The sequence below is a fragment of the Protopterus annectens genome, chromosome 4.part1 (assembly GCF_019279795.1).
Source record: "Protopterus annectens isolate FY-2018-M chromosome 4.part1, PAN1.0, whole genome shotgun sequence".
Classification (NCBI taxonomy): Eukaryota; Metazoa; Chordata; order Ceratodontiformes; family Protopteridae; genus Protopterus; species Protopterus annectens.
In genome coordinates, this window is record NC_056734.1 from 169,166,770 (window position 1) to 169,182,481 (window position 15,712).

The 15,712-nt window shown below is 41.5% G+C and overlaps 1 protein-coding gene across 1 annotated transcript in view; it reads right to left on the reverse strand.

The window, feature by feature from the left end:
- Positions 1 to 246: 246 nt before the first annotated feature.
- Positions 247 to 15,712, reverse strand: part of SEC62 (SEC62 homolog, preprotein translocation factor) — a 924,572-nt gene continuing 909,106 nt past the window's right edge. The window contains exon 8 of the mRNA XM_044070077.1: positions 247 to 2,823. Coding sequence (XP_043926012.1) covers positions 2,342 to 2,823 — 482 coding nt within the window. The 3' untranslated portion in view covers positions 247 to 2,341. The remainder of the gene's footprint in view (positions 2,824 to 15,712) is intronic.

Genomic DNA, 15,712 nt, shown 5'->3' on the forward strand with positions numbered 1-15,712 from the left:
CTCCATTCAGATGTAGAACTTACCAGATGTGAAATAGGGATACTATAGCGGCACCCAGGAATCTCAGAGGTCTTGCAAACCTGACACAGTAAGGCTGTACAATAGCCCAAAGAGGGTATCTGTGTAAAGAATGCAAGAAGCAGACTCTAAGAAAGGGTGCAAAAATGCTGTGACCAATATTCTCCTCCTCTACAGGAGGCTAAATGAATTAAGATTTAACTTCAGCTTAAGAAAACCAGACAATCATCTGTGCAGCCCATTTATCTTTGGTACTTACAGTGCATTCTGAAAAATATGGAAAAAATGACAAATCTACATCCTTAACTGCAATACTTACTTTTTAAAACCTTGACAAAAAGCACTGATGTCTTTCATTGACACTTCAATAGGTTTCCGTCTCTTTTTACTTGGCATGTGTTACACAAATTGGCACCAGCAATATTATATGGTTTAAAACAATTCATACGAGTCCCATATACTTCAAACAAATTCAACCTAAAATGCAGCTGATTTCTTTTGCTGCGCTGCAAACATTTAATCTACAGGCAGGAAAAATGAACAATTTTAAGAAATTTTAGGGGGAAAAAAACGGTTCAATATTAGCTTGGCCTCATGTACATCAAAGTCCCCTAAAAACTAGTACATGACCTTTATTTGCTCGCCTATTAACTACAAGAACTTTTTTCCATAAGTAAATCTGAAGCTCTGGAATAACCTATACAGTTGTTGAAACCTTCAGTGTGCAGATAAATATTATGGGTGCAGCAAAGTTAACTAGAAAATTTTCTCACTATAATTAAATATCCATAAAGAACATCATAAACTGCAGACATGATATGACTTAGTAAACATTTACACAGCAGAGTAGCAAATAGCAATCACACCACAAACCAAGAACAATCTATGAAGCAACTGCTTTTTCTCTTCCATATAAAGCAATTCAATATAGTACAACAATCATACAGAAAGTATATTTGAACAGGATTATGATCCTTCTTGTTCTAAACATTAAAACAAGACATTTCCCCTTCCCTAAGCACATGGAATGTTTGGAATAAAATCTAAAGCAGCTTAAAAATCTGTAAATGTCACTAACAAATCGCTGGTGTTTAAGTGACGTCATTCGTTAAAAATGCACTCTTGGCAAGCTGTCCCATTCCAGTGCTGAATGCCACTGTGGATAAACGCAAAGTGGATGACATTTTATGGGTCCATCCAGTCTAACGGACTGTGGACAGAGGTGCCAAGCAGGTTATCATGAGAAAATGCTGTTTGAAACTGTACAGTTCATACAGGAATGGTATTAGTTTGTGCCAAATTGAAGAACTCTTCATTAGTACACAATGGTAATATCCATCGTGAAGCATGGAGGATTTATGTCACGGAGCAAAGAAATTTGCTGCTACAATCTTACACAGCTGGGTGCCCATGCTGAATATACACAACTAGAATCTGATTCCACTGCACTATCTATTGACAAGAAAGAGGAAGGGGAAAGAACATATCAGCCTCTGCTACTAGACACCAGTGATGTTGGTATAAACAGGTGGGCCAACATATTCTTGAAATGGCTGTGATGGTGGTAGTGACAAAGCAAGTTTGACAGCCAGATGAGTCTGGCAAGGATGGAGCTCAAAAATCCAGGCCGTACAACTGAATGATAAAACACTACATACAAATTAAAAAAATACTTTCTGTGACATGCTCCACATTTCCATCACCTGTCACTTCTAACTGTAGCAATATATATATAATTTTTTTTTAAATAAAGAAAACATATCAGTGCTTGGAATTCCTGTGTTGGCAAACTAACAGATGAGACTAGAAAAACAACAAAAAATACAAATAATGTGAGAAAAACAGTAAGTTCAAAATATGGGTCATTGTGCTTTCACAGACAGACCTCTACTTTCTTACACAACTGAAGAGCAATGCATCCTGTATGGAGAGGAAATGAGAATTAACAGTATAGTTAACACAACTTTAGTAGTCACTGGAAGCTCATTTATATCCAAGGACTGCTTTAGAATAGTGACCTCTATTTTAGCTACGAACATTTAAGACATGCATTCTACCTCTATTCAGCAACAGTCACTGTAACATTAACTCTAAAAATACAGAACAAACATTTCTAAAATGTTCAACAAAGATGAGACTATCAATGACTGGTATCATTGCTAAAGATACAACTATGTTAGTGGGTCTTTCATATAAGGAATGAATTGTGTGTGGTATTTTAAAGAAACAAAGAATGCTGGCAATTTTTTTAAGTTCAACACAGGAAGTCCAGTCGCTGTATACATTTGTCCCAATTTGTCTAAAACCACTCGAGTGGGGAGAGTTATGATTTTTTAAGTAAAGGCTTCTGTGGTTCTGTCTCTTCCTCATCCTCTTCCTCCTCCTCTTCACAGTCATCATCATCATCATCATCATCATCAGTGTGCTGTTCAAGTTCTTCTTTTGTAATCATTTCAAAATCGTTTCCATTTCCATTGCTGTGCTGGGATCCATCCTCCTCCCGCCGATCACTTTCAGTGTCAGAGTGTCTTTCCACACCAGACCCATCAGCTTCATAGCTACCCACAGTCTCTGTTCTATCCTTTTCATCGTCTGATTTCTCCTCGCTGTCTGACTTTTGCTGTTTCTCAGATTCCAACTTTTCATCATCCTTTTTGGAGTCTGTTTTTGGTCCTTTGTATTCATGTGTATACAGTGGTCGGAAAGAGTCAATGAAGCCAACATCTGCTGTAAGGTTAGGCAAAAACCAGAAGTGATGTCTGCCACCAGTAAGAAGCCAGATGACAAGGAAGAGTATACATCGTGCTACATGTGGAGGAAAAAACATTGCATAAGAAAAGCATCCAAAAAACAATTGCATTGATTCACATATCCACTCATTATATTAAAATACATCATATAACATAACAGCTGTTCGAGGACTGATATGAGAGCTCCTTAACAGGTTATGATGAAAACTAGTTTCAATGAACTTGAAGTTTGACCCTCTCCTCACTGCTGTGTGATTGTGGAGTTTAATGGTGGTGGTGGGGTCCCTGCAAATAAAACTTTACTTCCGGCTTTGTTTCTGGTTTGCTGAGAGTGGCTTTCAGCTTAACCAGTCTAGGCAAACCGGTGAATGGATGCAAAACTGAAATCCAGACACCAAAACATCCAACTCTTCAAAGAAAGTAAAAAAGGTTTTATTATGCCAACAAAGCTTGATTAGCCAAACGAGTTTTGCATGTTTTAGAAGTCGTTGGGCTAATGAAACCATTTTTGGACATTATTTCGGGATTTGGATTTTTGTTTGTTTACATATTTTATATATGTACGCACACACATACATACAGTGGATATAAAAAGTGTACACACCCCTGTTAAAATGCCAGCTTTTTGTGATATAAAAAAATGAGACTACAAAAATTATTTCAAAACTTTTCCCACCTTTAGTGTGACCTACAATCTGTACAATTCAATTGACAAATCTGTTAGGGCAAAAAATATAAAAAATACGTACAATAAGCTGGTTGCGTAAGTGTGCACATCCTTAAACTAATACTTTGTTGAAACACCTTTTGATTTAATTACAACATTCAGTCTTCTTGGGTATACACCTACCATCAATTAAGGAGACTCTGATTAACCCCAAATAAAGTTCAGCTGTCCTAATAGGATTTTCTTGACATTTACTCAGTTGCCTGCTACAGCAAAAGCCATGGTTTGCAGAAAGCTTAAAAAGCATCAAAGGGATCTCTTTGTTGAAAGGTATCAGTCAGGAGAAGGGTACAAAAATTTTTCCACAGCATTGGATATACCATGGAACACAGTCACAGACCAGACATAAACTGGTCAGGGAGGCTGCCAAGAGACCTACAGCAACACTGAAGGAGCTGCAGGTTCCTAGCAAGTACTGGTTGTACACTACATGTGACAACAACCTTCTGTATTCTCCATATGTCTGGACTGTGGGGTAGAGTTGTAAGACAGAAGCCTTTTCTTGCACAGAAAAACATCCAGGTGTGGCTAAAATTTGCAAAACAATACATCAAGTCTCCCAAAAGCATATGGGAAAATGTGTTATGGTCTGATGAGACCAAAGTTGAACTTTTTGGCCACAACTCCAAAAGGTACATTTGGTGCAAAAACAGTTTGCATCACCAAAGAAAACCATCCCCACGGTGAAGCATGGTGGTGACAGTATCATGCTTTGGGGTTGCTTTTCTTCGGCTGGAACTGGGGCTTTAGTCAAGGCAGAGGGAATTATGAACATTTCCAAATACCAGTCACTTTTGGCCCAAAAACTTCAGGCGTCTGCTAGAAAACCTGAAGATGAAGAGGAATTTCACCTTTCAACACGACAACGACCCCAAGCATACATCCAAATCAACAAAAGAATGGCTTCACCAGAAGAAAATTAAAATTTTGGAATGGGCCAGCCAGAGCCCAGACCTAAATCCAATAGAAAATTTGTGGAGTGACCTGAAAAGGGCTGTGCACAAGAGATGCCCTCACAATCTGACAGATTTGGAGTGCTTTTGCAAGGAAGAGTGGGCAAATATTGCCAAGTCAAGATGTGCCCTGCTGACAGACTCCTACCCAAGAAGACTGAATTTGTTAATTAAATCAAAAGGTGCTTCAACAAAGTATTAGTTTAAGTGTGTACACTTATGCAACCAGCTTATTGTACATTTTTTATTTTCTATAACCCCCCCCCGACAGATGTTTGTTTTTCAATTGAATTGTACAGGTTATAGGTCACATTAAAGGTGGGAAAAATTTTGTGGTCTCATTTTTTATATCACAAAAACCTAGCATTTTAACAGGGGTGTGTACACTTTTTATATCCACTGTAACACACACACACACACACACACACACACACACACACACACACACACACACACACACACACACACACACACACACACACACACACACACACACACACACACACGCCACCATCACACAGTTCAAATTCAAACACTTCCACTTTACAGAAGGGAAACATACAGTGATGAAGCAACATTAGAATTCATAACTCTCATGAGGGATCCCCTTCTGAAGCACCATTATGCAAGACTTTAAAGTTATGTACTTACCATAATGATAGACCCATGTTGTCTGTCTCCATCTGGTTCAACCTTTGGATTATCGGGTCGGACTCCGGACAATTCTACAAGACTTCAGCACACCAGGCTCTGCCTCCCTTATGCACAATCCCTTGCTCCCTAGAAGATACTTCAGATCAAGTCTGTGCCATCTTAATCCAACACCAATATAATACACTCGTCTAACGGAGAAGAATGAAGGACTCCAAGAGAAGAAAACAATAACCCTCTCCTACACATTCTTCCTATGATGAGAGACTTGCCATACAGGTGGGGGCAGGTAAGAAGGAAGGAAGGCTGAACCAGATGGAGACAGAAAATACGGCTCTAACATTGTGGTGAATACATAACTTTCACATCCAATGTCTTCTTCGTCTGACCTCAACCTGTGGGACAGAGTCCCCAGCCATGTAACACTCCTGGGAGGATCTAAGGAAGGATATTCTGCAACACAGTGGAACCAAATGAAGTCCTGGACCTAGATGAATATCCAGTGAGACACAAATGTGTGACAGCCTACCCAAGTTGCTGCTGCATACATATCATTTAAGGATGTTATGGAGAAAAAAGCCATAGAAGTGGCCATGGCTCTAATGGAGTGACCTTTAGTTTTGCAATGCAATGTCTTACCTCTCAGTGTATAAGAAAAGGAAATCCAGTCTGACAGACACTTAGATAACATAAATTTAGAAACTGGTCTAGCGACTTTAGATTTGGAAAAGGAAACAAAACTGAATGGACTTCCTAAAAGATTTTGTCCTGTCCAAGTAAAATTTCAAATGTCTATGCACATTCAAACAATGCAACTATACACTCCTGTTAAAAAAATTATGAAAAAATAGAAGCAGGTGAAAAGACTGATTCAAATAAATTTCAAAGGCCACCTTAGGAAAAAAGAAGGAACTGGGCAAAGGGAAATCCTATCCAGGTATAGGTGAATAGTCAACAGCAGCTTATAGCTTGGGCACTCGCCTAGCCGAACAACTACCAGGAACAAAGTCTTCAAAGATAAAAACTTTAGATCTGAAGGAGCAGATGCTCAGAGAGATGGCCTGCAACATAAAGGGTAAATCCCATGGAGGGACAAGGTCCCGAAAAGGAGAGCGCAAAAGAAAGGTACCTTTGAGAGAAACTGTGGAAATTTTCAGAGCAGCTAAAGGATAATCATCCCTACCAACATGCTAATTAGTTATGGCTACCAACTGCATCTTAATCATAAAAAAAGAAGTTACATACTCACCATAAAGTACAGTTGTGTACAGTTACCATAAATGTAGATGTTCGAGTGTATTCACTGCTGCAGTCATCACATTTGGGTTATCCCTGCCAGGGTAGCCCTTGGCTGGCCTGAATACCAGAGACTTAGTATTTCTGCATCGTTTGCTGTCGCTTGAGGACTGACGTCAGGTCCTCAGGAGTATAAAGCAAGGCAGCAGACGCCATTACATCAGTTTTTCTTGCCCTAACCTGTCAGGAGTCCCCAAAGTAGGAGGTCAGGTTTTGGTGGAAGAACCCCCACCAGTGTAAAATACATACCAATAAGTCCCTTGTAAGGAAAAAGAGAATAAGGGGGATGGAGAGAAGGAAACCAGGACTGCAACAGTGAATACACTCGAACATCTACATTTATGGTAAGTGTACACAACTGTACTATGTTCTTTATGTTTCACAGTTGCAGTCATCATATTTGGGTAGATTCCCAAAGCTGAGGAAAAGGGTGGAGGCAGTCAAGGAAACTAGGGGCTGGCTAGGATGCCCTACAAGACTGCAGAGGCAAACCCTGCCCTGTATTTGTACAAGAGAGGCAGGTGGTGAAAGTGTGAACAGATGTCCAGGTGGCAGCCTCCAGGATGCTCCTGGTTGGGACTCCTCTGAGGAAAGCTGCAGAGGTGGAGGCTGCTCTGGTGGAGTGTGTCCTGAACCCCTGGGGGAGGCTTTCCATGTTGTTTGTAGCAGAAATGGATGCAGTGTGCTATCTATTTGGAAATGGTTTGCTTGGAGATGGCTTTGCCTTCTGCCCCTGTAGCAAAGCTAACCAGCAACTGATCAGACTTTCTGAAGGATTTAATCCTGTCCAGATAGAATCTGAGCTGTCTGTGCACACCTAGAGAGTGAAGAATCCTTTCTCCCTTAGTGTGGGGATTAGGAAAGAAGGTGGGCAAAGTGAATGGATTTATTGAGAGCCACATTGGACACTATCTTGGGCATGAAAGATGGGTTAGTTCTGAGGGATATCCTGTCTGCATGGAAGATGATTAAGGGTTCCACAGCCATGAGGGCTTGCGGCTCAGAGACTCTTCTAGCTGAAGTGATGGCCAAAAGGAATGCTGTCTTCCAGGAGAGAAATATTAGCTCTGCGGAAGCAGCTGGTTTAAAAGGGGGCAGGGTGAGCTTTTTCAGGACAAAGTTAAAGGTCCCAAGCTGGTGTTGGTGCCCTTCTGGAGGGCCTCAAGTTGCTAGCCCCTCTGAGGAACTGTTTGATCAAAGGGTGTGAGAAAAGGGGCTGCTCAGTGAGAAAATGAGCAGAAATAGCAGAGGCATGAATTTGTATAGAGGAGAAAGAGAGGCCACTGTGTAGTACGTCAGCTAAGTAATCCACGATGAGAGAGAGAGGGAGGGCTGTGCTGCATTGGCTCCCTTAGCCTGGATCCAGGTGCAGAACCTTTTCCAACTGCATAAGACTTTATGGTGCTAGGATGTCTGGCCTAACGGATCACATCCGGAACCTGTTTACTGAGGATGGTAGATTGGTTCGGGGTTAGGGAATAAAGCCAGGCTGCCAAATTGAGTGTCTGCAATTGGGGATGCATGAATTCCCCTTCCCTCTGGGTCAGGAGGTTTGAATTCTGAGGAAGATGCCAAGGAGGCAGCGGGAACAGGCTGCGCAGCAAGGGGTACCCAGTGCTGTCTGGGCCAGTCTGCAGCTATGATAATGGTCCTTGGTTTTTCCTCCCTTATTTTGAGCAGTACCCTGGGGATGAGACGCAGGAGAGGAAGGCACAGACCGATAGACTGACCAAGGCAAAGGAAAGGGCATCTACTTTCCAAGCCATGCAGTGATGCTCCCTGGTGTAGAATTTGCTGAGCTGATGGTTGGTGTGGGAGGCAAGAGGTCGACCTTCAGGGCTTCCCCATTTCTGAGTTATTAGGGTGAAGGCATTTCTGTTGAGTTGCCACTTGTGTGGGTCCAGAAGACTTCTGCTTAACTGGTCTGCCAGAGAGTTGAGACAGCCTGGTAGGTATTGTGCTAACAGATGTAGTTGCATGGAAGAGGCTGTGAGCCAAAGGGTCATGGCTAGCCTACATAGAGTGCAGGAGTGAGTCCCTCCCTGCTTAATGTACCACATCACAGTGGTCTGTTTTGATCAGGAGAAGCCCTGGAGAGAGAAGGGGTTTGAAAGCTACCAAGGCGTTCTGCACAGCCATCATCTCTTTTTGATTGATGTGCAGAGGGATTTGCTGTGGGCTCCATTGGCCCTGTATGCACCTGCCGTCCAGATGAGCACCCCCAAGTGTAGTCTGATGAGACTGTGGTGAGGGTCTGGGCAGCACGGAGTGGGGAGAAGGGCAGTCCGTTGTTGTGGGAGCATGCTGTTGCCCACCAAAGAAAATCCTTTCTGAGGCAAGGAATTATAGGCAGAAGAGTTTCCAGGTCTTGAGAGTGTTGACCAAAGGCTCTTTAGGTACCACTGAAGTTTCCTCATATGCAGTCTGGCATATGGAATGAGTAGTACGCAAGATGCCATGAACCCAGAGCTTGCAGGAGCGTCCTTGCAGATAGCTGGGTCCTGGTGGTAGTTGAGAGAAGTAGGCTGTCAGGAAAATTTGTTTCTCTCGTATAAGGTATGCCATCTGGGATGCTGTGTCCAGACTTTCTCCCAGGAAGATTATCCTTTGGGTGGGCACCTGTTTGGATTTCTTTTTGCTGATTGTGTACTTCAGGGAGGTTAGAAGGGTCTTTACAAAGGTCAGGTGCTTGAGCAGCTTTTCCTGGCCGTCTGCCTGAATAAGATAGTTGTCTAAGTATGGGTAAATTTGAATATTTCTTTGTCTGCAAAAGGCAATAGCCGGAGCCAGACATTTTGTGAAACTCTGGGAGCAGTAGATAAGCAAAAGGGAAGTGCAGAGAACTGAAAGTGTTGAGTTCCTGTCCTGAAGCAGAGATATTTTGTGCATGATTCCCTGATAGGAATGTGGAGGTAGATTCTTTTAGATCTAGGGTGGCCAGCCAAGCATCTTTGGAGAGCATGGGTAGCAGCTGCTGGAGGTTGAGCATTTTGAATTTTGGAATCACCAGGTAGGTGTTTAGAATGGATAAATCGAGAATGGGGTTCCAGGTGCCTTCTTTTCTGGGCACCAGAAAAAGCCTGGAGTAGAAGCCTTGGCCTATCTGCTCTGCAGGAATGTGCTCTACTGCCCTCATAGAGAGCAGGGAAAGGATTTGCTTTTGAGCCTCTGCCCACCAATGCAGTGGTAGATCTGGGAACCCTTTTGGAGTTGGAAGGGTGTGAAAGGAAAATGTGTATCCCTGGGACACAATGTTCAGAACCCATTGGTCCTTGGTAATGGTGGCCCAGGTGTTTGAATGAAAGAAGAGTTTTCCTCTTAGGGGTAAGTGAAGGTGGGCAGAGGTTGGGGGGTGGAGGAGGTGAGTCACTGTGAGTTCTTACCATAAAGGGGTGGCTTACAACTCCCTGGTTTTGAAGTGGAGGTAGTCCACTGCTTAAATCTCTGCATTCCCTGGGGCTGCTGTCTGGGGAGGGGTCTGTTTCCATGGGGCCTGGGCTGGGCCGGTTTACTTGGAGCAGGAATGGACCAGTGCTTGGAGGGACAATGCCTGCTGAACCTAGGGGGCTGGACCTGTAAGAGAAATCCTTAACTGTTTGCATAGATTTTGCTTTTACTTCCATCTTTTAAGACCTGTTCTGCCATAGTGCCGAATAGGTTATCTTCGTGCAAGGGGGCATCCAACAATTTGGATTTGACAAGGTCTGGCAGGGGTTGTTCCTTAAGCCATGCATGTCTTCTAATTACAGATCCAGTGACTGCTGCCCTGTAAGACCACAGTGACAGTGCATCAAAACCACAGTGCAAAGTGCGTTTAGTTACTTGACTTGAAGAATACATTAAGTCTTGTAAATCTTTAGATTCTGCCCAAGCAGGAAAGGAATGAGCAGAGTACAAGCCATCAGGGGGTAAATGTGATATCCAGCAGTGAAGTACATACAGGCGAGAAAGCGACAGTTGGTTCAACTATACAGCAACAAGTAAATGTAAAAAATGGTCAGCAAGGAGTGGAAGTTTATCAGAGAACTAATGGCAATGGAAGGTCATGGGCTGAAGCAACAGTAAGTGGCAGTAACGTTAATGTGAACAACTACAGGAAGCCTTCAAAAAACAATTTTGTCAAGAGGGGGCCGAAAAGGAAGAACTGCAATCAGAAGAAGCAGTATCGAACATAATGGGTACTGGTAATTTTAAAATAGTAAATTTATCCAGTTATGTCTTAACTAAACAAAAATGTATTGTGCTGAGTAAGGGTTGGAATTTTGCTCCAGCCCAGAGAGCAGACAAATTACAAACTATTAATGATTTAAGAGACTACATAAGACTGTTAAACTTTAATGTTTTGTTTGAAAAGAAAGATCATATAAAGTTCACAGTTTTATAAGCCTAGCTGTTATAATCCTCCTTTCCATAAGGACTTGGAAATGTTCCTAAACTTATGTGAAACATAAATTATAGAAGTTTTACATAATTCTGAATTTAAATATTATAATCTATCGAAAAATGAAAAGGAAGTGTTTGATAAGTCGGTCAAAAATTATATTTTGTTTTTTTAAGGCAGACAAAGGGGGAGCACTTGTAGCACTGGACAGAACTTATTATGAAACTAAAATGAAGGTTATGGTATCTGGTGAAAATTATTCCCGAAAAATTACTATGAGTGAGGTAAAGAAAGGGTATAATTTGATAAAAAATGTTTGGAAGAATGGTTTGTTACAGGAAGGATAGATGAAAGAACAAGAAACAACTTTTCTAATGTGAATCCTAAAATTAGCAAAGTATTCGAAATACCCAAGATCCATAAGGACTTGAATGAGCCACCATTAAGGCCGATTGTGTCCATTGCTAATAGCAAAATTGAAAGTATGTCTGTTTTTGTGGATAAACATCTACAAAAAGTCTTTTTATGTAATTCAACATATGTGAAATAGTAGTAGTATTATTTGTTTGTTTGTGTCTTTCGGCTTTTCACGGTTAGGGGTCGCCACAGCAGAACTCCAGTCTGCTAATGATTGGCAGTAGATTTTTACATGCTGGCTTGCCGGGCCTAATGCACAACCTTCAACGAAGGAACGCCCATTCACGCATGTTGCCACACAGAAGATGCTCTGAGAATCGAACGGACAACATCTAACTGTGAGGCGACAACGCTACAAATAAATGACATTGTGCTGAACTATAATTATATTGCATTTTATGATGAAATTTATGTCCAAGTTAATGGGGTTGCGATGGGGGCATCGTTAGCCCCAGGCTATGCCAATGTCTTTATGCATGGATGGGAAATTATGCATATGCTAGAAAGCAAGTATAAAAAGAATATTCTAATTACGCTGAGATTTATTAATGGCGTTTTTATTGTGTGGAGAGGGACTAATGAAATATTTGAAGAGTTCCTCACTTACATAAATAATGTTTGTACATATCTGAAATTTACTCACCATGTTAATAATGAGATTAGTTTTTTGGACTTAACCATGTACAAAGAAAATAAGTTAGCAACTAAGATATACAAAAAAGAAGTACAAAATAATATGTACCTGCATTTTTCTAGTATGCACCCTAAAAAAACTTAAGATGAATATAGTCAAAGGACAGTAACCTAGAATAAGTAGGTTAATGAAAAAAGATTTTGTGGACGAAGCAAATGTGTTTTCTGATAAAATTATAAATAGGGGGCAACAAGAAATAGAGATAAATAGATTAGAAGAAGAAACTGAAGGAAGAACAAATAGAAGACAAATTAGAGATGAGAGACCCCCATTTAGATATGGAACATAAATGGCTATGCAAAACAGTGTGGATTCACAAGCTATTGAAGTAATTAATAGGAACTGGGGCATATTTAGAGCTAATAGTGAATTACTTCAGAGGCTAGGGAATCAGCCCAAGTTTACCCAGAAAACAGCAAATAATTGTAAGAATTATTTCCAAGGTAAATTGAATAAACCTAAAGATAAGAAACAAAAATGTGGAATGTATAAGTGTCTGAATTGTAATATGTGTAAATATATCTATATCTATCTATCTATATATATATCTATATATATATCTATATCTATATATATATATATATCTATATATCTATATCTATATATATATATATATCTATATATATATATATATATATATATATATATATATATATATATATGTATATATTTCCCGGTTAAGGGTCGCCACAGCGGAACTCTGGTCCGCTAATGATTGGGGGATACCAGGGTTATTCAGTTGTAAGTCTAAAAATATTGTATACTTGAGCATTTGTGTAGAATGTAAATCCTTCTATGTGGGAAGAACTACCCGTGAGTTATATAGAAGGATATATGAGCATAAGTATACTGTTCAAACTGGGGATGAAAAGAACGCATGGAGTAAACACTAAGATGAAAAAATGTAAGGTTGAGTTTAAATTCATAGTTTTGGAAGCACTATCCAATAGCCTTAATATAGTAAATATTGAGGAAGAGCTAGGCTGGTTAGAATATTGTTGGCAAGTCAGGCTTAATGCTTCCTTTGCACCATGTTTCAACAACAGAGAAGAATTTGTAATGTATTTGAAAAGGAAAAGGCTTAAACATTTAAGTGTTTATATATGTTCATAAGTTGGTACAAGGCTATCAGCCCTAGGGCCTACAGAAGCCTAGCCATAACAATTCCCTGGCTATTTCTTCACACAATAATTACTTCCCCGGACCCCTGTCTAGCAGGGTATATGCATATATGCTTTAAAATAAATTTTAAACTTATGTGACTTTTTGATCATGTAATTTTTATTATCTAAAGTGTTGGGTGTGCCCAGAAATAATCAGTCTGAAGAAGCCTCAGCGTTAAAAGGAGTGAGACAAAAGCGCTAACTGGGATTATTGGTTTGTTCATCTGTTCTATAATAAATTTGCTGTTGGTTATCTGGTGCCTGTCAGCTTCATTTGGATTTTTGGACTTGTTTAGTTTGTGCTGCTGTGGAAGTGACAAGCAGGAAAGGAAGACTTTTTTTGTTTAAGGAGTTCCAAGGTATGTTGCTGAAATTTCAGCATATAGAACTGACAATTTAGTGCCCTGATAGCAAGAGTGGTTGAGGTGTATACTTTTTTACCCCATCTGTCCAAAGCTCAGGGATCCCTGTCTGAGGGGGTGGGATTCTTAGCAGAGGTTGCTTTAATCCCTTTTGGCCTTTGAGAAATGACCTCAGGGTCAGCTGTTGGATTTTTAAAAAAGATATTAGTGTGTGTCAGGGACTCTATAGTACCTGTCTGGTTTTCTGGGAGCAGGAGGTAGGGCATCAGGAGTCAAGCCGGACTAGAGGAAAACATCCTCAACAACATCCAGGATTGGGGGATGGCCAAGGGTATGTGCTGTGGAAGATGTAGGAATTCCCTGAGTCTCTTTTGTGACCGAGGGTAGCCCTGACTCTCCCACTGGAAATGCTAAGTATGGAGGGTTTCCCCAAAGAAAAATTCCTCTGGGGGAGAGGCTGAAGGAATGGAGTCATCTATAAGTGGAAAGGAGTTGCATGTCTTCATAGTCAGATGAATCAGAGTCATCTGACTCTTGCTCAAATAAAACTACAGGGGACAAATCACTTTCCCTTTTTGAAGGGGTAGCTTGGCTCCCCCTGATCAGCATGATAAGGTCTTCCACCATTTTAAACATTTGAGACTGAGGCAAGGTATTAGGCGCCTGAAAGTGGGTCATCGGTTTCTTGGGTGTAGTTCAAAACCTGGGCCTAAGAAACTTGGCCGTGTTTGAAAGAACTGTAGTTGCAAAAGAAGATGTCGGCTTGTGGTGAGATTCGTGCGAAGGACTTCCTCGGAAGCCGGTGCCTGCTCAGCAGCTCTGGACCCATCCAAGGTAGAGATGACCGCAGGTTCCTTAGTTGAAGAGTTCTGTGGCATACCTCACTCCGAAAGGATCTCAGTAGCAGCCTGCGAATCAACTGAAGCGGGCATCAGGGGCTGCGAAACTGCCTCACTGAGTACCGGAGAACTAATGACTAGCTTAACAGAAGTGTCATTGGTAGGCTTGGACCTGTGCAGTCTGTCTCTGTCTTTACCTTTACGTTTTTTCAGAAGATTTGCTGTCGGATGGCTTACAAAAGCCATATTGGAATTCAAGGACTGTAAGCGAAAATATCTGGCTACAATAAGGGCCCGATGACAGATAGGTCTGCCATTGAACAAAGCACAGAAGCTGCAATGGGGGACGTCGTGGTCTGGGCCTAAACAAGTGACGCAATAAGACTGGAAGTCTCAGTGTGGTATTTGCTTTCTACAGGCGAGACAATTAACTTTTTCTGACATTAGTTAGTGCAAGAAAAAAGGATCCCCAATGGGGTACTTAGCTTTAGAAGAATTGAACTTCAGTTCGGTAAATGAAACTCGGGTAATGGCCAACTGGCACTCGTGCAAACTGCTTCTGCTTCGGGCTCCACGGTAAGAAAGACGGAGGTAATGGCATCGGCTGCCTTATTTTATACTCCTGATGTCAATCCTCAAGCGACAGCAGCTGATGCAGAAATACTAAGTCTCTGGTATTCGGGCCGGCCAAGGGCTACCCCTGGCAGGGATAAACCCAAATGTGATGACTGCAACAGCGAAACACGATAGAATGTCGTTCCATCGGAGTAGTTCTACTTCATTTGTCTTCAACTTGTGGGTCCTCGGATCCATACTGGATCAGACATGGCCGCATTTTCTAGCTACGGCTCCGAGCTCCATGCTCCTCCCCTACCCATAATGCCCCTGTCTCCCTTCTCCCATCAGATCGAGTTTGTTGCCCAACAGATAACAATTACCCGACCAAACAACACCTTATCTTCCAACAGAAAAACATCACAAGAGAACTTTAGCCCTGGCATAACCAAATATCCCAGTAAAAACTGTTCAGTGCAAAGGATGCATATAGTATCCCAAAGGATAAGGCTAGGGGGAAGGTGGGGGGGGAATGGTTGAAGACAAATGAAGTACAGCTACTCAGATGGAATGTTATGGTGAGTACATAACTTCTTTATCTGAAGTAGTTTACTTCATTTGGTCTTCAACCTGTGGGAGAGAGTCCCCAGCTACCTAACTCTTGGGAGGCCCTCATGGAAGGATATTCCGGAGCACCGTGGGGCCAAAGGATGCTCTACTCCTAGAGACCAAATCCAGTTTATAATGAGAAATAAAGGTGTGAGATGAGGCCCAAGTAGCATCTGAACAAATATCATCCAAAGAGACCCTAGACTAAAACACCGCTGACGTAGCCATAGAACTGGTCGAATGAGCCTTCGCTTTTACTGAAAGACAAACCTCTGAGTAAGCCCAGCCAATGGGCCC